This window comes from Rattus norvegicus, chromosome 17, assembly GCF_036323735.1.
Source record: "Rattus norvegicus strain BN/NHsdMcwi chromosome 17, GRCr8, whole genome shotgun sequence".
NCBI classification, from domain to species: domain Eukaryota; kingdom Metazoa; phylum Chordata; class Mammalia; order Rodentia; family Muridae; genus Rattus; species Rattus norvegicus.
In genome coordinates this window covers 15,060,274-15,081,174 of record NC_086035.1, presented here as the reverse complement: position 1 = coordinate 15,081,174, position 20,901 = coordinate 15,060,274, and the positions used below count along the sequence as shown (strand labels likewise).

At 45.1% G+C, this 20,901-nt stretch overlaps 2 protein-coding genes across 18 annotated transcripts in view; one reads left to right on the top strand and one right to left on the bottom strand.

Moving 5' to 3' along the window:
- Positions 1–20,901, top strand: part of LOC102549716 (high mobility group protein B1-like) — an 85,859-nt gene that overhangs the window by 49,870 nt on the left and 15,088 nt on the right. For 11 of the 16 annotated variants that reach the window (XM_063276889.1, XM_063276888.1, XM_063276893.1 and 8 more), the window contains exons 1-2: positions 12,387–12,678; positions 18,148–20,725. In XM_063276889.1, the coding sequence (XP_063132959.1) occupies positions 18,197–20,725 (2,529 nt within the window). In that variant the 5' untranslated portion in view covers positions 12,387–12,678; positions 18,148–18,196. Of the gene's footprint in view, positions 1–12,386; positions 12,679–18,147; positions 20,726–20,901 lie in introns of those variants that run through there. The other 5 variants (XM_063276887.1, XM_063276886.1, XM_063276895.1 and 2 more) reach the window with 3 other exon arrangements.
- Positions 675–6,809, bottom strand: Spata31e1l2 (SPATA31 subfamily E, member 1 like 2). Of its 2 annotated transcripts, XM_063276874.1 has the most exons (4): positions 6,111–6,809; positions 4,876–4,927; positions 4,260–4,320; positions 675–4,009 (listed from the first exon to the last, which is right to left on the bottom strand). In XM_063276874.1, the coding sequence occupies exons 1-4, from the start codon at positions 6,294–6,296 to the stop codon at positions 799–801; spliced, it is 3,510 nt and encodes a 1,169-aa protein (XP_063132944.1). In that variant the 5' UTR covers positions 6,297–6,809; the 3' UTR covers positions 675–798. The 2 variants fall into 2 exon arrangements, with proteins under 2 accessions (XP_063132944.1, XP_063132945.1); XM_063276875.1 differs by lacking the exon at positions 4,876–4,927 and having other exon boundaries at positions 6,111–6,246.

Here is a 20,901-nt window from a genome sequence, read left to right as displayed (position 1 = left end):
CTCTTTACAGATGGTTGTGAGCCACCATGTGGTTGCTGGGAATTGAACTCGTGACCTCTGGAAGAGCAGTCGGGTGCTCTTAACCGCTGAGCCATCTCTCCAGCCCCAGAATAGAATTTCTAAAGAGAGACAGAAAGGGAGTGGATCTGGGTGGGAGGGGGTCAGGGAGGAATTGGGAGGAGTAGAGTGAGGGGAAACTGTAATCAGATGATGGTTTGTATATACTTGACCCAGGGGGTGGCACTATTAGGAGGTATGGCCTTGTTGGAATTGGTGTGGCCTTGTTGGAGGAAGTGTGTCATTGTGGGTGTGGTCTTTGAGACCCTCATTCTAGCTCCTTGGAAGCCATTCTTCTAGAGGCCTTCAAATGAAGATGTAAAACTCTCAGTTCCTCCTGCACCAAGCCATGCCTGTCTAATGCTGTCATGTTCCTTGATGGTACTGGTCTGTATTTCTGAACCTGTAAGGCCGCAATTAAATGTTATCCTTATGAGAGTTGCCTTGGTCATGGTGTCTGTTCATAGCAGTAAAACCCTAACTAAGACATGTATGATAAAAGAATCTATTGTCAAATTGTCAATAAAAGAAAAAAAAAAGATAGGACCATGAATTAGGAAAGGGCTCTAATCTTGGAAGGAGCCATTAGCAACAGAGGAGGAGCTCCAATAGGAAAGTTTCATTGCAGGAAAAAAAGCCAACATTTATTACCAGGAAAGCATAAGGGAAAACGGTATCTGACATCTTCTGGAAGACTTTCCGGTTCAGGAAGGCAAAGATGGTAGCCTCTGCTGGTGAGGCCTACCTGGGGTCAGAGGCTCCCTGGGCAGCAAAATCTGACTGCTCCTTGCCTCTAGTTCCTTTGTTCTTGATTGGATGATTCTCTTTGAGACTCATAAGGTGACCACAGCCCGTTCCTTCCTTTGTACTTTGATGTGGGTCACAGGCTGTCCAGACAATTCCTGGGTGCTGTTTGCCTCCACTTTCTTTGTATCTGAGTGAATGGTGGTACTCCTCAGGGCTTCTGTGTGGATAGCAGTCCATTCTACTACTCCTAATTTGACCTGGGTCACAGGTTCTCTGGTCAGCAAGACCTGACTGCTGCTTGTCTCCAGTTCCCCTGGACCTGTGTGGATGGTCATTTCCCTGGGGAGTGGGGAGTTGGTCAAAGACCATTCTCTTCACACTGTAGGGATGGTGGTCACAGGCTCTCTGGGCATTAAGGCATGGCTGCAGTTTGTCTCCAGTTTCTCTGTATCTGAGTGAATGGCTGTGCATCTCAGGGCTTCTATGTGGACAGAACTCCTTTCCACTCTTTGTTCTAATTTCATCTGAGTCAGAGTCTCCCTGGGCAGCAGCAGCTGACTGCTCCTGGCCTCCAGTTCTGCACTTGACTGGATGGTTCTCGTTGGGATTCATAAGACAGCCACATTCCACTCCTTTCTTTATGCTTTGATGTGGGTCAAAGGCTTTATGGTCAACACTTGGCTGCTCTTTGTCTCCAATTGCCCTGTGTGTGAATGGCTGGTTGTGCTCCTCAGGGCTGGCGTGGCCACCGCTCATTCTGCTTGCTGCTCTAATATGGTTTGGGTCATACAGACCCTCAGAAGAAGAGCCATCCAGCTGGAATGTCCGTGATTCCGCTTTACACTCTGGTGCATCTGATGCATCTACATTACTGACCAGGTTCTGGACCAGAACATTTGTGAGCGGTTGTGATTCAACCGCTGTACTGTAAATGAAGTTTTCTCTTTCTGTTACCTCCTGTGTCTGCTCAGTAGATGGCGTGGAGCTTTTATTCTTCAAAGAATCCCCTTGCCCCTTGAATTTTGTGCTGAGGTTTCCATATCGTGCAGCATTCCTTTTGATGTTTTTCAAGGAGCTTTTTGGAAGAGTCTCTCTTTTTCCTTGTTTATATAGGGAGGATTGACTCTCAGTGTTGGCTATATCCTTGAGCTGGGTGGAGCTCAGAGTAGAAGGCCTTACTGTCCCAAGCCTTTCTACTTGACTTATGCCTCCATATTTCAACGTACTCGTCCTGCCTTTACAGGGATGAAATGTGTTGTCATTCTTTGCTGCGAACTTATCCATACGGACTCTGAACTGCTGATTCTCCGCACTCTCACCACTCCTCATGCAGACATCACCTAAGCCCTGGGGAGTCTTGGGCTTTTGGCATGTAGTCTGGAAGCTGGACACTGAGTGCTGCGAGGGCAAGCTGACTGTGGCAGGGTGTACTGTACTGGGGCCATCTGGATGATGGTTCTCAGGCTTGCTTGTTCTCAAGTTGACCTTACTATATACTTTTGGTTTTAGAGCCAAGTCCCCTGAGTGTTGTGGGGTAGGTATTTGAAGATGGCCTGGGCTTCTGTTGGCCTCTACAGACTCAAAGTCTGTTTTGATGGCTTGGTCATTGTGTGTCTCTTCTTTTACCTTCAGTGTGTTGGTTTGTTTGGCCACCAAAGATGGGACACTTTCTTCAGGGCTAACTCTTGTGGCTTTACAGTGGGGATGTCCTGAGGCCACATCCTCAGAACCCTTCCATGGTGGATGTCTGGCTGATCCTCGGCTGGTATTTGGTAGCAGGCAGCTTCTCGAACTTCCCTGGAGCCTCCTGCTCTGCTGGGGTTTTGCCAGAAAGCAGAAAGTATGGGGTTGAACACTTAGGTATCTCTGGTGTGGATCATGGATGGAGGCAGTTGGAGGGGCTCTTTGGGTCCCCTGAACCTCTGAAGGTGAGTGTTCAAACAGAGGGTTTTGCAGCCTGGCAGTTGATATAGTTTCCACCCTTGTCCCTCCTGGATCTTGGTGATGCAATCTTTCCAAGATCATGGCAGCCTTGGCATAGTATTCTGCCTTGGAAATACAGGGTAGTTTCCTTCTGCGTTTCACAGGAAGCTGCATGATTTTTGGCTCCAGCTTCATTTGAGACTTTGGATCAAGGAAGGAAAGGTCTTCAGTGGTATTCATAGAGGACAGCTTATCTGTCCTTACTTCAGTGTTCCTGGGCTTCAGCTCCTTCCCAGGGGTGCTGCTTGAAGTGCAAGGCACATCTCTGTCCTCAGCACTGTGGCCCTTATTGATGGTGTTATGTATATCACACTTTGCTATGACCTTCCTTAAGGGTATCTCCATGGGCACAGTCCCCATCATTTTGCTCAGCGTGTAGCTTTTGGGGTTGAAGATGGAGGGCTGGGCAGGCTGGGAGCACTGAGGCCTGCTTTTGCAATAGTGATCACTGTTATCTTCTTGAAACTGTTCTTGAAGCTGGGTTAGTTCTAAGGACGGGAGGAACCTGACATGGGTACTTTGTTTTTTCCCCACATTCGTCGTCTTGCCTCCCTTCTGTGGCTCCTCATGATCCTGGGGCATCTGGCAATGCTCAGGAAGGATGGAGGCTGACCCGATAGCCTTAGTGGGCGGGGTGCCCCTGGGCAAGTTGTCAGTTTGCTGCCTATTGGCTGCTTGATGATTTTGGACCTTACAGCCTGTAATGTCTTTCCAACTTAATCTTTCTTTCCACGGCTCATTTTCAGTTGGTAGGAGCACCTGCATTCCCATTTTAGGGGTAGGACTTGCCATTCCACAGATCCTGCTCTGGAACGAAGAAGGTGTTTGTTTTGGCATAGAACTTGGAAGGTTTTCTAGTTCCTTGACCCCTGTAACACCTCCCAAGTTTGGTGTCACAAGTTTGTGGGGCAATGGCAGGTCTTGGAAAGGCTGTGGAGGTCCTTGAGACATGGGTAGAGCTTGGACAGGGTCACATGTATCACTAAATCTTACGGATTTACATCCTCCTGAGGAGGATTCCCTGGAGACCCAGGCAGTAGCCACAACTGAGTCAGAAAGCACAGACGATATGCCCCATACAATTCGGATAAATTTATGTTGTAGAAGATCCTCTAAGCCTCTGAGGTGAGAAAACAGCCGAGAGAGCGTAAGCTGATGCAGTATCTCTTTACAGTTCCAAAAGGGTTGTGAAGAGGAGTCCATTAAATGATGCCTGGTGGGACTGCAAAAGACAGGAGGCAAAAGCATCAGCCCCAAGCAGAGGATCAAGAGGCCCATTAGTTTGTGTAAATATGGCACCTGTGTCCCTCAGACCCTCCACTACCTCTATAGCCCATATCTCTTTCTGTCACCTCTAATGGGACTGTATCCTCATCCCACCATATTAATACATTCATTATGAATAGTCCCAGTGTCTGAGTTCACATCCTAAGTTGTGGTTTGAATAATTGCACAAATGGTTGATTTCTTACCTTTCCATAGGTGGTGATGCATTCTGGGTATCATGTGCATTCTTTCTGCTGTTTCTATAATCTGAAAATAAAGCCCATGTTATGGAAAATACACAGATACACACACGAAACCCCATATATTCCATGAAAATGTGAGAGGCACCTCTCAAACACCATTCAAGCTAGGTCTCTAATGCCCCACCACCAGAGTCTAGGGACACAGGACACTGAAAGTGAGCAAGGGGAGGGACCCCATCTCTCCATTTACACTGTCCTTGCTCCTCTGTCAACCCATGTAATTCCACCTACATCACTATAATGGCCACAGGAGCAGTATCTGAAATAGAAACGCCGCTGGGAGAATTGAAGTTACTTGCTGTCTGTAGGACCTGGGAGTCCCCATACGGGGGCACAGCATCACTCCAGTGCCTCAAGCTACATTCCCATGTGTAGCATCCATGCCAGGCCAACCACAGCATCATTCTGTCCCAGAACCTGGAGATTCCCTGATTCTGATTTCCTTCCCAACAATCCCTTCTTCCTTTCTACACCTCCTGTCCTCAGATGCAAGGCTCTCATCATTTCACTAAAGGGCCGGCCAGACGAAATGACTCACCCCAGGAAAGCAGAAGCCTACCTTTTACAGTAGAAATTTTCTTCCTGGTCTTTCTCTGCCTCCTCTTCACACCCTGCCAGTTTGAAACAACACAAATTAGCTGGGGTCCCTTCTTCCCCTCTGTGGTAGGCAAGCTGTCTGCTCTCTGTGCTCAGGGACCACATGAAATCTGCATTTCTCTCTCTCATCCATCCTTGTGTCAGTCACACTGTGTGTACACACATTTCCTTTTGACCTTGTTGGGAAAAAGCAGAAGGTGCTGTCTATGCCACAGTTATCATAGGTGACCTCAGTCAGCGTTCCTCAGACAGGATCCTACCCAAGGCTGAGCTCTGCAGATGCCTCTGGGCTCTAAGGTGATATCTGCTTCCTCAGACCAGAGGAGCCAAAAGCCCTGATCTGTTGCCCTTGGTCTCATCACCTGCTTCACATCAGCTCAACCCAAACAAAAGCAAGTGCCTGAGCAGAGGACAGATGGCCTTTCTTAGGAGTTTGTCTGTGTATCTACCATTTCTGAAATGCAGTCTGTCCATGGAGCCACAGTCATGCTTAGTGACCTCTCTACCTCCTTGTGCAAATGGCCCGAGAGCTTCAGTAGACTCCTCAGGGTATCTCTCACCTCTGCCCTGCCTGCCTGAGGTACTGGTGCTTTTTCTGGAGACTATGGCTCACCTGTCTGTAGGTATACATTAGCTACTTTGTAGGTTCTTCTTTCTCATACTCTACTCCACCCCTGTTTCCTCCACCCTTTTAATCCCCTAATACTAGATAGGAGAGAAGAAAGGATAGAGGAGAAAGGGGGAGATGCTATTAGGCTGGTTGAGTTCCTTCGATCTTCACCATTAAGATATCCAATTTCTCCTTTCTTCTTTGTACATGACCACTTAACAAACCACAGGCACCAGCAACTGATAGCAACCAACCAGCAACCAATAATGCATCAGGCCTCTCGAGGCGCCGGCGTTTATACACCCTCTGGAAAGTCTCCAGAACTCCAAATGCCGCACCAGCGCAGAAACTCTGCTGCTGGCAAAATCACACCCATGCTTGAGCATGAGGCAAATTTATAGCTGCTGTGGGCAATCTGAAACAACCCCCATCTCCCACACCTGACACCAAAACAAAACATATTCTTATATATATATTTTTAAAACTTCCAAAATTTGTCACTACACCTGTATTTCTATGAAATGTGAGAGTAACCGTCATGAACAGCAGACGGCCCCTCCATTGTGTGTGAACCAAGCTCTCCTTACCTGTGGGATGTCCCTTTGGCTCTCAGGTGGTGGTGACAGTGGGTACTTCTTCAGGAATGGAGTTAGAAGGAAAAAGAGCCCCACTCCGCACACAATGCCAAAGCTCATGTCCATCGCTATGTCCATGGTGCTGGTGTTCATCCATGACTCAATAGCGCTATTCATCAGAAGGAGAAAACCCTCCATCTTCTGAATGAATGGCAGTGCATCTCTCAGGCCACTGAGCCCAGGGCTGCAGTGTGAGATGTGTCAGGAGGGCTCAGGCCATATCACACAGCTGTGGCCTCCTCATCACAAAGGGCTCCTGGCAGGAGAGGGGATGCCACAGCCCCTTCCTAACCTCCAGCGCAGCAGCCCCACCCACCTCCTGGCTTTCCTTGCTCTTTCCAAATCATTGTGCTGAAGCGGTCAAAGTAGATCTCTGTCGATGTTCTGTTTCTCCTCCCTGAGCCCCAGAATTCCTCTGCTTCCTAGAAGATGTCTACCTGAGTCCCTCAGGTCTTAGTTTTTTTTGACAATGCTGTCTTCTCTGTGGAACTTGAATTGTTTCTTGGGGATTGTTTCTCTTAGGATGTCTTCTTTCTGCACATCCACGTCTCTCCATTATGAGATCGTAGCTGATCTAAATTGAGACAAGAAAGTTCTATTTGTCTCATACTCATTTATTCATTGTCAATTTTATTCATTCACTGTCAATTTGCAATAAAATCTAAAAGAATATAATTAAGTAACTTCAGTTAGGTTATGGAAACATGAAATTCCATACTTTATCATAAGAATGCATGTGCGTAATTATCATTAAAAATTTGATATTTTTAGTGTTTCATATTTGTATATGTTCTTAATTTTAATTAGCATAAAATGATGTGAATCATTAAGGTATTTTTAATACCTAGTTGTCTTGCCATTGTGTGCAGTGCCATGGTCAGTTTGGACATACAGGTATCCCTTGGCAAAATGTAGACAGTGTCCTTTGAGTCCACTGTGATGATTGGTAGAGCTGGGCCTATGGTAGTTCTGTTTTTAGCAACCTCTATCCTGATTTCCACCCTGCAGCTCCAGTTTACACACTCCAATAGCAGTTGCCGACAGGTCCTTTCTCAATAGCCTTGCCAGGGATTCTCATTTGCTGTCTGATCTCAGCCTCTGAGGTTCAGGTGAGAGGGAACTTTAAAGTGGCCTTAGCTTGAATTTCCCAAAGGTTAAGGGTGTTGAAGACTTTGTAAAACATTTGTTGGCCTCTGTGTGTTTCCTTTTGAAAACGACTTGGTTCATTAACCAACTTATTGCCCTTTTTTTTTTCTTTTTTCTTTTTTTTGGAGCTGGGGACCGAACCCAGGGCCTTGCGCTTGCTAGGCAAGCGCTCTACCACTGAGCTAAATCCCCAACCCCTCCTTTTTTGTTTTTAATAGTCACTTTTTTTGGTACATTGCAGATGTTAACAGCCCACAGGAATGTGACTTAACGATCTTATCCTATGTTCTACGTTGGCTGTTCCCTTGAATGCTACCATCTTTTGCTACGTAAAGCTTTTTAATTTCATGTACTCTCATTTGTCTACCCGTGGGTCCTTCCCTGTGCTCTTGGTGGACTGTTCTGCCTATGCCTGTGTAGGAAGTGTTTTCCTTCTTCCCCTTCAGCAGCCTTAGCATTCAGGGTTTAAGTTTAGGTATGTTGCCTGTTCTGCACTGATTTTTTACAGGGTGAGAGAGACAGCTCTCTCTCTAAACTCTTCTTCCAGTGGATGTCCTGGTTTGCCAGTGTTATTTACTGCATTTATTTCAAGGCCCCTTTCCCAGTGTGTATCTATACTCTGCTGTGTACATGTAGTACAGTAAGTGTTTCTTTAAGATCTTCTCAGACAGTATAGGTTCCCTTGTTGAGAATTCTCTGGCTCTGTGCCCATTTCTAATGGTTTGTTTGGTCCGTTGGTGTCTAATTTCTTGAGTTTTTAACTATATTTTTGGATATTAGCTCTCTGTTGGTGAAGTTATTTTCCCGTTGTGTAGGCTGCCATTTTGTCTTATTGCTGGTGTCCTTTGCCTTACAGAAGCTTGAAAGTTTCCTGAGGTCCCATTTGTTAATTGTTGATCTTAGTGCCTGAGCCATTTGTGTTATGTTCAGGAAGTTGTCTCCCGTGCCAGTGCATTCAAGGCTGTTTCCCACTTCCTCTTCTAATAGATTTAGTATATCTGGTTTTGTTTTGAGATCTTGGATCCACTTGGACTTGGTGAGTAAGATGATAAATTTGGACCTATTTGTATTCTTCATGTAGGCATCCTGTTAGAACACCGACATTTGTTGAATATGCTGTCTTTTATACCCCTATATGGTTTTGACTTCCTCATCAAAATATATGTCCATAGGTGTGTGGGTTTGTTTCTGGTTCTTTGATTCAATTCCATTCATCAACCTGTCTGTTTTTATGCCAGTACTCTGGTGACTTATTACTATTGTTCTGTATTACAGCTTGAACTTGGGGATGGTGGTGTCTCTAGAAGTCCTTTTGTTACACAGGATTGTTTTAGCTATCCTAGATTTTTTGAGAATTGTTCTTTCAAGGTCCCTGCCAACTCTGCACCAAACTTTAATACCTGGGTGTCAAGGCTGGCCCGTGACACCTATTGTTCTTGAATTTGGTGTTTGCATAGTACCCCAGGTCTATTGGATGTCTTTTGTTAGTAACTTTTTAGATTTAACATTTCCTTGACCAATTTCTTCTACCGTATCTTCTATACTTGAGAACCTCTAACATCTCCTGTTGATGCTGTGTCTGTAGTTCTTGTTCTCTTCCCTAGGTTTCTACCCACTCGATTTCCTCAGTTTGTGTTTTCTTTATTGTTTCTATTTCTGTTTTCAGATCTTGGACAGTTGTTTTCATTTCCTTCACTTGTTTGATTGTATGTTTGATTGTATTTCCCAGTGTTTCTTGAAGGGATTTGATTCATTTCCTCTCTAAAGGCCTCTGTCTTCCTTGTAAGATTGGAATTAAGGCCATCTTCCTGTCCTTTGGTTGTGTCAGGATATCCAGGGCTTGTTGTAGTAGGGTAGCTGGGCCCCGTGGTGCTATGTTGCCCTGGTTCTTGTCCATTGCTCTCCTATACTGGCCTTTAGCCATCAGATTGTTCTTGGTGCTGGCTGACCACGAAGGATGCAGCAAGAGTTGTGGGCTGGAAAATGGAGCTCAGGGGAGCAGATGAGGTTTACTGGTGCTGGGGATGCCCCACTGGGACATGTCACGCAGGGATTTATGGTAAGTCTAACATGGGTGTTCCTGGGGGGTGGGAAGGGCCTTCTCAGGAAGACAGACAACAGATATAGGCCTGAATCTTCACACTATTGTGATGTAAGTGTTTATTCATTTTTTATAAGACATTAAACCTGGTCTCGGATGGTTAATGGTAGAGCCTCTTTAATGTTTTCCAGAGTCAGTTCATATTTCGATTTCATAATTTCCAATGCTGAGAATAATTTTCACCTTAACCTGTAGCCCAGAGGCTCTCAACCCATGACTTGTGACCACCACAGAGGTCGCATATTGATATCCTACATATCAAATATTTACACTATGATTCATAACATTACAACGTTTCAGTTATTAAGTAGATAACAAAATAACTTTATGGTTGGGGGTCTCTACAACATGAGGAACTGTATTAAAGGGTCACAGCATCAGGAAGGTTGAGAAGCACTGTTTTAGTCAAATTTCATTCAACATTAAAAAAAAATGAAACTCAAGGTTTAAACTCTGTCTTTTGAAAAGTCCACAAGTTCTTGAACTGACTAAAGCAGTTGATTGTTGTGTCTTTTCTTCAGTGTAACACGGTTTACAAATAGCATAGTGCTTCAGATACAAATGTAAAGACACATTCCTGGAACTGCATCCAGTCCCCCAGGGGAGGCTTTTGTTTTATCATAAAATCATCTGCACCTGGAAACACTCCTAAGACGAGGAGCCCTGTGCTTATACTAACTTCTGGAAAACTTTGAAGGTATTGGTACTGTCCAGTTTTGCTTCAACTTGATACAAGCTAGAGTCAAGAGTCATCAGAGAGGAAGGAGCTGAGCTTAGTTGTGGAAATTGTCCATGAGATTAAGCTGTAAAGCATTTTCTCAATTAGTGGTCAGTGGGCGATGGCTCGGTCCATTGTGGGTGGTGCCATCCCTGAGCACTTGCAGAGCACCTGTATTTCATTGCCATCATTTTCATGGCAGATCGCAACTGTTCATAGCTCCAGATGAGGGGACCTGGTAACCTCTCCTGACCTCCAACAGATGTGCGTGCAAAAAAGCCTCATACACATAAAATAAAATGAATCTAAGGTATTTTATATCAGTGAATTTTTTCATTCATTTATTCATTATTTCATATAATACATCCAAACTACAGTTTCCCCTAGTATCTAACACCACAGTTTTTTTTTTTTTTGTTTTTATGCAGTCTGCAAATGATAAACTCTTTAACTAAAAAGGGGTTCTGGGCAATGAATCCATCTATCTATCTCTATCTATCTATCTATCTATCTATCTATCTATATCTATATCTATATCTATATATATCTGTGAGTGCCTACAAATATATACACATACATCATATATATGCACACATAATACACATACACATATATTCATATATATAATTAAAATTTTTTTTTCTTTTTTCTTTTTTTTTGGAGCTGGGGACCGAACCCAGGGCCTTGCGCTTGCTAGGCAAGCGCTCTACCACTGAGCTAAATCCCCAACCCTAATTTTTTAAATTTTTATTTAAAATTTTACAGTCCAGATTTTATCTCTGCCCCAGTCCACCCTCTGACTGTTCCACATCCCTTAGCTTCTACCCCCATCTGCAGGAGGATGTCTCAACTCTCCCAACCTACCTCACCAGACCTCCCTGGGGCCTCCAGTCTCTTTAGGGTTAGGTGCGTCTCTCTGACTGAGACTGGATCTGGCAGTCCTCTGCTCTGTGTGTTGGAGGTGTCACATCAGCTGGGCATGCTGCCTGCTTGGTGGCCCAGTGTCTGAGCAATCTTGGGAGTCCAGGTTAATTGAGACTGCTGGTCCCCTACAGGGTCACCCTCCTCCTCAGCTTCCTCCAGCTTTTCCCTAATTCAACCACAGGGGTCAGCAGCTTCCGTCCATTGGTTGGGTGTACACATCTGCATCTGACTCTTTCAGCTGCTCCAACAACCCAGTTTTAAGAACTGTGGGTCAGTATCAAAAAATCAGATTTCTGTTCAGCCAAAAATATAACAAGTTCACTTTTCAGTTAGCCTCAGCCGTGCACGTAGTAATTAATGAACGTCAGACATCTGTGCTCGCTGGTGCTAACACACGAGTGCTTACCACACGGCTTCACAGTTATTTTGATAGTGTCCTGCTACACAACCTCTCTAAAGTCTTCAGAGCGATGAGAGAAAATGATGCACCCATTAAGCAAGAACTGGATACTTTGAAATGAATATTTAAGCAAGAATATTTAACAAGAAAAGGTAAAGGAATAAAATGGCTGGAAATCTGGAAGCAATACTGAGGAAATCTGTAAAGTTTAACAAGAAATTGAAGACTGATTCAAAAAGTGGATGAAAGTATTTTCAAGTAGAACAAAGGAGAAATAATATATGGGATGTCTGGGGGAAAGTTTCCAGGTCTAAAACAGAAAACTGTCTGTTTTAGAGTGACCCTGTCCGTCACATGCTTAGTGTGGAGAATGGAGTACGACTCATAATGAGGAAAATTCTCAAAATTTTAGGATGTTGAACTCCATAAGGAGATGCTGTAAGCCGTGACTTTTTGTGATGTTAATTTAGAATTCACTAAGAAAAGGTTTGTATATAGATTGGGCACAGGCATTAGGGACACAAATGGAGCGTGGGTAAAGGACAGTGCACAGTGCAGCTCCATAAGGGGAGAAAACTTTCCCTTGTAGGCCAATAACTCCTTGAAGACAGCTACATCTTCAGTCCTGCTGATCCCTGGAGCCAGCACCTAACAAGGGCTCACCTAGCAAGTGAACAGTAGTTATCTTGACTGTCGTGTTCAAGAAGAGAACGTGTAGTGCAGGAAGAGAGCTAGGAGCTGGAAGCAAATCCTAACTCTGACCTTTAGAAACAGAGGCCAGGATTTTTACAAGTGGAATGGGGAATGGGGATGGACGAAGTGCTGTTTTGAGTTCTTTAGACAGAAGCGATTGGGATAAGGGAGGGAGACATGAACAGGCACATCCCTGGAAACAATCCACAGCAAAGGCAAAAGTTCTGCCATTTACCCTGCCCTGCCTTCACTGACAGGATACTTCTTCCTGCATCCCTTGTCTAAGTCACATGACTTCAGCCTGGCCAATCAGGAGAGCGCATGCTGTTTGGCTAATCTGATTGGCCAGGTTCTGGTCATGTGACCAGTTAGGTCATGAATCAGGACTCACAGTTGGAAGTTCCAGGTGGGTGGCGAAATCAGTTGGTGCCCATCTTGTTATATTGAAGACCGGTCTTTCGGTAGGAAGACACTAGAAGCAGTGTGCAAAACCACAAATCTGGAATTGGTGCTCCCTTATCTCCTCGTCTAACACCAGGTATAGTCTTGTCTGTTGCCATTTGCCTTACAGTGTTGTGAATTCTCCTCTCTGGTGGTTTGTCCAAGCCCCTTTAGATTGGGTTTTATGTTCTTGGCCTCTGCTCCTGCTGGCAAGTTAGTAGAGATCGTAAGGGCTGTTACAGCCAGGTTTAAATTGGCACTCTGTGAAGGTTCAGGCACCTGGGTGTCTCTCTCTCTCTCTCTCTCTCTCTCTCTCTCTCTCTCTCTCTCTCTCTCTCTCTCCTCCCTCCCTCCCTCCCTCCCTCCCTCCCTCCTGGTCTCCCCTTCTCCCCCTCTCTATCTCCCTGTCTGTCTCTGTGTTTTCCTCTACTCCTCCTCTCTTCCTCTCTCCCACTCCTCCTCTCTTCCTCTCCACCCCTCTCTCTTCCCCTGTCTCCCTTCTCCCCCTCTATCTCCCTGTCTCTCTATGTCTCTGTTTCTTTCTCCCTCCATTCCTCCCCCTTCCCCCATTCCTGCCTCACTCTCAGCACTGTAAGACTCTACATCGGATAGAAAACAAGATGTAACTGTGACACTGGCTAGTCATAGGTAACACAATCTCCAGATCCTGAGAATGTCAACACTTCTACTTTATAGCCGAGCACACATGATTTTTACACTGGATTCTGTTTACATGCTGTATTATTTATCAGCCTGAGACACTGAACCATCCCTAAATGGATGAGTCAAGGATGAGGTCATTTCATCATGAAGTATCGCCTTTCTCATGTTGCAGAACTCAGAGCGAAATACCAAGTATTCTCATTTAAGATTTTCACACCTGTGTTCATCAAGGAATTTGTCTCAATTTTTTTTTCTGTTTGTGACATCTTTATTTGGTTTTGGTGCCAGTGTAATCTGGCTTTGTAGAATTAGTTTGGAAGTGTTCTTTTCCTTTCTAAGGACGAGTATGAGCATCCCCATTTCTTCAGTGGGCTGATAGGGTTTCTTCACATTTCCTAGTGGCCCTGAACTTTCTTCTGTTTAGGGATTTTTAAAAATTATCATTTTATATTTTTATTTATCTACTAATATGTTTTCAAAGTTATTATCTTGATTTTGATAGGTCATGTGGGTCTGGACATATTCCCATTTCTTCAATATTTTTCAGTTTACTAAAGTTTTCAAAATAGTTCCTGACAGTCCATGGATTTTGATGGTACCTGATAGTACCATCTTCTTTCTTGTTTCTAATTACGTTTATTTGTGTTTCTTTCTTGGTTAATTTGTCTTAAGGTTTGCCATTTTTGTATATCTTTTCAAATAGCTTAGTTATTTTTTCTTCTTGTTTTTTTTTTCTGATGAGATTTTGTTCATTTCAACTTTGATCTTTCTTTGTGCATTGCTGCCCACTGCTTGCGAACTGGTTTGTTCCGTTTCGTATGACCCGAACCGTTAGGTTGTTTGGTACGTTAGGTCTGTTTGTTGTTTGATATCCAGAGCCATGTACTTTAGTCTCATGCTTGTCTCTCTACTGCTTGACCTCTTCTCAACTAGGCCCCCTTCTACTTACCTGCTTTCTTTTTATGTGCAGCCCCAAGTTTCATGAGAATGCATTGCTCTAGTGCAGGTGAGAGGTTATTTACTAGAGCAGGGCTATCTTAGTTTTCCTGTTTGTTTATTTTTCATACAATACATCATGACCACAGCCAACCCTCCTCTACCTCTCCTCTCCCCCAGATCAGTGGATCTGATCCCTGTTTCCCTTCAGAGAGAACAGGCCTCCCAGGGATAGCAAATGAATACAGGATAACTGGATACAATAAGACTAGGCACAGACACTCATATCAAGTCTGGATGAGGCAACCCAGTAGGAAGAAAACAGTCCTAAGAGAAGAAAAATAGTCAGAGACACCCCTACTCCAACTGATAGGAGTCCCACAACACCCCCAAGCTAATCAAACATAACATGTATGCAGAAGACCCATACCCATGCCAGCTCCATGGCTATTGTTTCAGTCTCTGTGATCCCCTATGAGCCCTGCTTAGTTGATTCTGTAGGTCATGTTTTCCTGGTATACTGAAACCCTTTGGCTTCTGTAATCCTCCCTCCCTCTCTTCCTTGGGGTTCCCTTAACTCCATCTACTGTTTGGCTATGTATCTTAGGGTTTTACTGCTGTGAACAAACACTCTGACCAAATTAACCCTGAAAAAGAACATTTAATTGGGCTTGACTCACGGGTTCATTGGTTCAGTTCATCATCACCGTGGTGGGAACATCCATCCAGGCAGGCATGGTGTAGGTGGAGCTGAGAGTTCTACATTTTTATCTGGAGACTGCTAGCAGAATACTGACTTCAGGCAGCTAGGATGAGGGTCTCGTAGCCCATACCCACAGTGACACACCTATTCCAACAGGACCACACCTTCTATCTAATACTGTCGCTCCCTGGGCCAGCGTATACAAATCATCACACTGCACATATCTGGGTCTCCTCCCATCAGCTGCTGGAGGTAGCCTGTCTGATGATGATTGGCCTAGCAGTGGTTCTACCGTAAGTCTCTTGGGGCTGTCCAGCTTTGTGTTCTCAAGTTAGACAAGTCATTGATTGGCGGCTCCCACAAGCTCCGAGCCACCATTGTGGCTTGTTTGGTGTCTCAGTCCCATCCCTGGAAGCCTGGTTATAGTAGATGGACAGTTTATGCGTCACATCCTCCATCACTAGGAGTCTTCACTAGGGTCACCCTCATAGGTTCCAGTACGTTTTCACTGCACTAGGTTTCCATATTGCCCCCAAGTGCCCTTAATTGCCGTTGTCCGTCCCTCACCTGATCACTCCTGTTCCCACTCCCATTTACCCTTAGTCCACTTGCAAAGTTTATTCCTTTTCCCCTTCACAGAGAGATCCATGTGTCCACCCTAGAGCCTTCCTTGTTACTTAGCCTCTCTGGGTCTGTTGACTGTAGCATGGTTATCTTTTACTTTATGCTAATATTCACTTACATATCATGTTTGTCTATTTGGGTCTGGGTTACCTCACTAATCATGATTTCTTTTCTAGTTTTATCCACTTGACTGTAAATTTCATTGTTATTTTTAATAGCTGAGTAACACTCCATTGTGTAGATGTACTACATTTTCTTTGTCCACTCTTCTGTTGAGGGACGTCTAGGTTGTTTCCAGCTGCTGGCTCTTATGAAGAAATTGCTATAAACATTCTTGAGTGAGTTCCTTGTGGTAGGACAGTGTGTCTTTTGGATATAGTTGGGCCTATTCCCAACTTTCTGAGAAATTGACATACTGATTTCCATAGCGGCTGTATAAGTTTGCAATCCCACCAGCAAGGGAGGAGTGTTCCTCTGAACTAGATCATGTAAACAGTGGCTACACCACTGAAGAAAATGATTACCTCTCAATGGTACCTTCTTATAGCCTTTTAGGAGGCCATGGAGTCTCATAGATCCCTCCCATACCATGATGAAGACTGGAGGAGGCCAGTCCAATGTGCATACCACAGCTGAAATGAGTTTTGGGTGTAAAGGACATGCCATGTCTAGAAACATCTTCTGTGCTACACATTCCCCCATCCTCTGGCTCTCACATTCTCCCCATCATCCCTTTTCCACCACATTCCTGGAGTCGTGGAGTGGCTGATATCATTATTTCCCTTAGGGCTGACAGTTCCACCATCATGGATTCTAGTCACTTTAGCAAGGTTTGCACCACTCACTGCCTGCAGTGTAAAATGCTTCTCAGATGGTGGGCTGCACCGTCCATCTGGGGCTATCACCTGACTAGAAGCCACTGGACTCCACGGGATCAAAAGTACAGTAGTAGATTCCACCCTGGCACCTAGGACCTTCTCAACTAAGGGTTCTTGACCAGGTTTACAGAGCAGTTTATCCACAATTCTACTGGAGGGAATATCTTGCTTGGCAGGCCATTGTTGTAGCCTAGGATTCACAGCTGGGTCAGATTCTGGACGACCATTCTTTACCAGTAGTCTCTGTAGCAGCTTTTGGCCCAGTGAATACAGCATCCTTAAGCACTGTGAAGACTAGCCAGTAGAGAGGAAACTTCCAACCCATCTTAAACTTGATTTCTCTATGTCTTGTGACCAAAGTAAGTCTTCAGTAATAGGATCTTAAACCAGGAGCAATGGCCATTTTGGGAATTTCCCTGGCTGACAACATCTGGCACTGGATTTTTACTTAATAACCTATAGATATTAAAATGGGTTTCATCTATTGAAGACACCAGCATACACATTTCCTTTTAGATTATAATTTTTAATGAACTTATAAGGTCATATGATCCCATGTTATCTTCTTCATATATTCTTATGTTTGCTACTGCTCCCATCCCCCCTTTCCCCATACTCCTACCCCTCCTTAGACTCCCCCTCCTACCTTCCTTTCTAATATGTTCTACTATCCCTTTCCCTTACGGCCTCTTTCCCACCTCTCACCAGATAGTCCCTCTCTCTCTTTCTGACCATCACCAGCATTCACTGTTAAACACATACCTTTAACAATTTGTATCCGAGCGTTCTCATGGCATTTGCCTTTCCAGGTTTAGGTTAGTTACCTCAGTATAACATTTTACAAGCAAACTTATTTACTTGCAAATGCCATGGTTTATTTAGTTTCTTTGCCAATATATAAAATTCCATCATGTATATGAACATCTTTATTATCCACTCATCTATTGATGTGCACTATGTGTGTTCCATTTTCTCCCCATTGAAAATGAACATGGAGGTGCAGGAGCATGGAGTCCTTCAGGTAGAGGCTCAGAAGTGGTGTGTTACATATTTATTTTTTGAGGAATATCCACACTGATTTTCATAGTGGCTACACCATTTCCTACTTCCACCCACAGCAAATAAAGGCCCCTCTTTCCCTCCCTCCTTACCAGGACTCAAACTGATTTGTTTTCTTTATAATACTCATTCAGGTTGCAGTGAGATGAAATTTCAAAGTTGCTTCAAATCCTCATTTCCATGCTAGTTTGACACTTTAAAAATATTTATTAATTGCTTGTTCTGAGAACTTGTTCAGTTTCATAGGTTATTTTTAATCAGATTGTTTAGATTTCTGAATGCTTTATGTAGAAATTTACTGACATGAAGTTCCCTCTTAGACCCTGCAGTAGAATGAATGATGTTCTCCATAGGCTCACAGAGGTGAGCACTTGGTCCACCTTTGGTGGCATTGCTTGAGAAGGTTATCGAACCTTTAGGAGATTCAGCCTTGCCTAGTACATCCCTTAGGGTGGACCTTGAGAGGGTATAGCTTTGCCCACCTCCAGTGTACTCTGTGCTCTGCCTTGTGATTGAGATGTGGTCTCCTAGCTTCTTGCTCCCACCACCTGCTACCGTACCTCACCTGCCACTGAGGGACTCTCCTCCCTCTGAATCCAAATACTCGACTATACAGTAGACTACATGGCTTTGAGCCATAGTATTTGGATATAACAACAAAACTATAGCTAATACAGTCTGCTTTTGATTTTTCTAAATCTAGTATTGTGAGTTGGTGCTGAGACGACAGCAAATCACAGGAGGAGGTGACAATGCAGCAGGATCCTAAGCCTAGCTCCTCTGAGCAAGAGGTCCTCATCGGTCCTTACAGGATCCTCAAGACCCTTGGCACAGGCAACTTTGCTCAGGTCAAACTGGCTGTGCACCTCCACACAAAGATGCAGGTTGCTCTGAAGACCCTGGAAAAGGACAAAAAGAACGCTACTCTGATTTCCACAGAGCTAGAAATAATGAAATTAGTAGACCACCCTAATATAACCAAATTGTTCCATGTCATGGAAACCAGTGAGCATGTCTGCATGGTTATGGAATACGCTCCTGGTGGTGATCTGGCTGGTCGCATCATAGAGGTGAGCTACATTCAGGAAGAGGAGGCCCGACACATCTTCACACAGATAGTTTGTGCAGTTAATTACTGCCACAAGAATGGCATTGCACACAGGGACATCAAGCCAGAAAACATTCTGATGGATGCTAGAAGAAACATCAAACTGTGTGACTTTGGCCTGGCCATCAAGGTTAACACTGAGCAGAAGTCAACAGTGTTCTGTGGCACCCTTCCATACTGTGCACCAGAACTTTTCAGCATCCAAAGCTATGATCCCAGGGCCCTTGATATCTGGAGCATGGGGGTGGTACTATACATCATGGTGACGAAGCATTACCCGTTCAAAGCAACGACATATGACAAGATGAGGGAGGAGATGCGGGACCCACACTACTATATCCCGCCAAAGCTCCCAGCACACATTGCCAACCTCATCATGCAGTTGTTCACTATTGATCCTTTGCAGAGGCCCAAGATAGGTGACGTTGCGAAACATCAGTGGCTGCAGGGCAGCGAGGAGCTTTCAAAAATCACCCTACCCCAAGAGACACTCAGCAGCAAGCCCAGCCCCAGTATTATGGCAATTATGGGGGCCATGGGCTACAACCCCAAGGACATTACAGACTCTTTATATAAAAAAAAATTTAATAGCATCATGGCAACTTACTTAATTTTAAAACACCAGTCACCCTACAGGGACAGCGCTAACCGCAAGTTTAAACTCATTCAGCCTCGTAGTGCCACGATACCCACAGATCCTCCCACTGTCCATGTCTTCCTAAAGAACATCGGGACTGAGCCTGACAATTCCACCTCTGCTCCAACAGCAAAAGACAAGCCCTACAACAACGCCAAGCTTGTAAGAAAGGACAGCAAGAATCCCAGGATAACTGATGCTATGGGCCGCCAGAAGACTCGTGTCCCTCCTGAAACAGCTGCCCAGTGTGGGCCTGTGCAGCGTCACCAGGAGCCTCTCTTGAAAAGCAGCTTGCTGAAGAGAAACGTGGCTTCCAGTGCTGTATCCTCTTTTCCTGTGCAGTATGACCGTGATCAGTTCTTGAACAGTAGCTTGCAGAAGAGAGGGGTGGTTTCTAAGGCCGTGTCCTGTGGTCCTGTGCAGTATGTGCAGAGGAGAAACATGATGTCCAAGGCTGTGTCCTGTGGTCCTGTGGAGTATGAAGATGAGCATCCCCCGAGCCACAGCTCACAGAAAAGAGGGGTGGTTTCTAAGGCCGTGTCCTGTGGTCCTGTCGAGTATGAAGATGAGCATCCCCTGAGCCACAGCTTGCAGAAGAGAGGGGTGGTTTCTAAGGCTGTGTCCTGTGGTTCCATGCAGCATGACCTCGAGCAGCTCCCGAGCTTTCAAAAAACAAATATGGTTTCCAAGGCTGTGTCCTGTGGTCCTGTGCAGCTCTCCAACAGCACCTTGCAGAAGGGAGGCCTGGTTTCCAAGGCCGTGTCCTGTGGTTCCATGCAGCATGACCTCGAGCAGCTCCCGAGCTTTCAAAAAACAAATATGGTTTCCAAGGCTGTGTCCTGTGGTCCTGTGCAGCTCTCCAACAGCACCTTGCAGATGGGAGGCCTGGTTTCCAAGGCCGTGTCCTGTGGTTCCATGCAGCATGACCTCGAGCAGCTCCCAAGCTTTCAAAAAACAAATATGGTTTCCAAGGCCGTGTCCTGTGGTCCTGTGCAGCTCTCCAACAGCACCTTGCAGAATGGAGGCCTGGTTTCTAAGGCCGTGTCCTGTGAGTCCATGCAGCATGACCATGAGCACCTCCTAAGCGGCTCCATGGAAAAGAGAAACACAGTGGCTTCCAGGGGTACGTCTCCAGACACAGCTCCCTCCATGGACGTTCTTTCTGAGTACCACATTTTCCAGATGGATCCCCAGGGTGAATCCCTGACTAAGTGCAGCTCATACATCCACAGTATAGCCTCTGTATGGAGCTCTGAGGAGAAGCCTCAGGATATGGCCACCACAGACTGTCATCACAAGGACAGAAGCTTGTCCTTGCAGGAAACATCTGAACCAAGCTTTGCTGCTGCCCAGACCCAGTGTGTAACCACAGCCTCTCCTCAGAACTCATCAGGCAGATGGAAGCGGGCAAAGAGAAGGATGGTGAAGTGTTTAAGGAGATTATGCTGCTGTCTGCCAGACCAAAGGAGAAGCTGCACTTCCCAGAGGAGAGTGCTTCCACAGGAGGTGGGAGAAAGTGGAGTCACACAAAACCAGGTGAGGGGGAGAGTAAAGTCACACAAAACATCAAGAATGAACATCAAGATGCCCTTCTACATGTCACTTAATATATGTGTTTTCTAACGTCCTTGGCAACTGACACATGGTAATTGTACCTGCTTCTGGCGTATGCACTTTAACATATGTACCACATACTGTGCTGGCAGCAAATA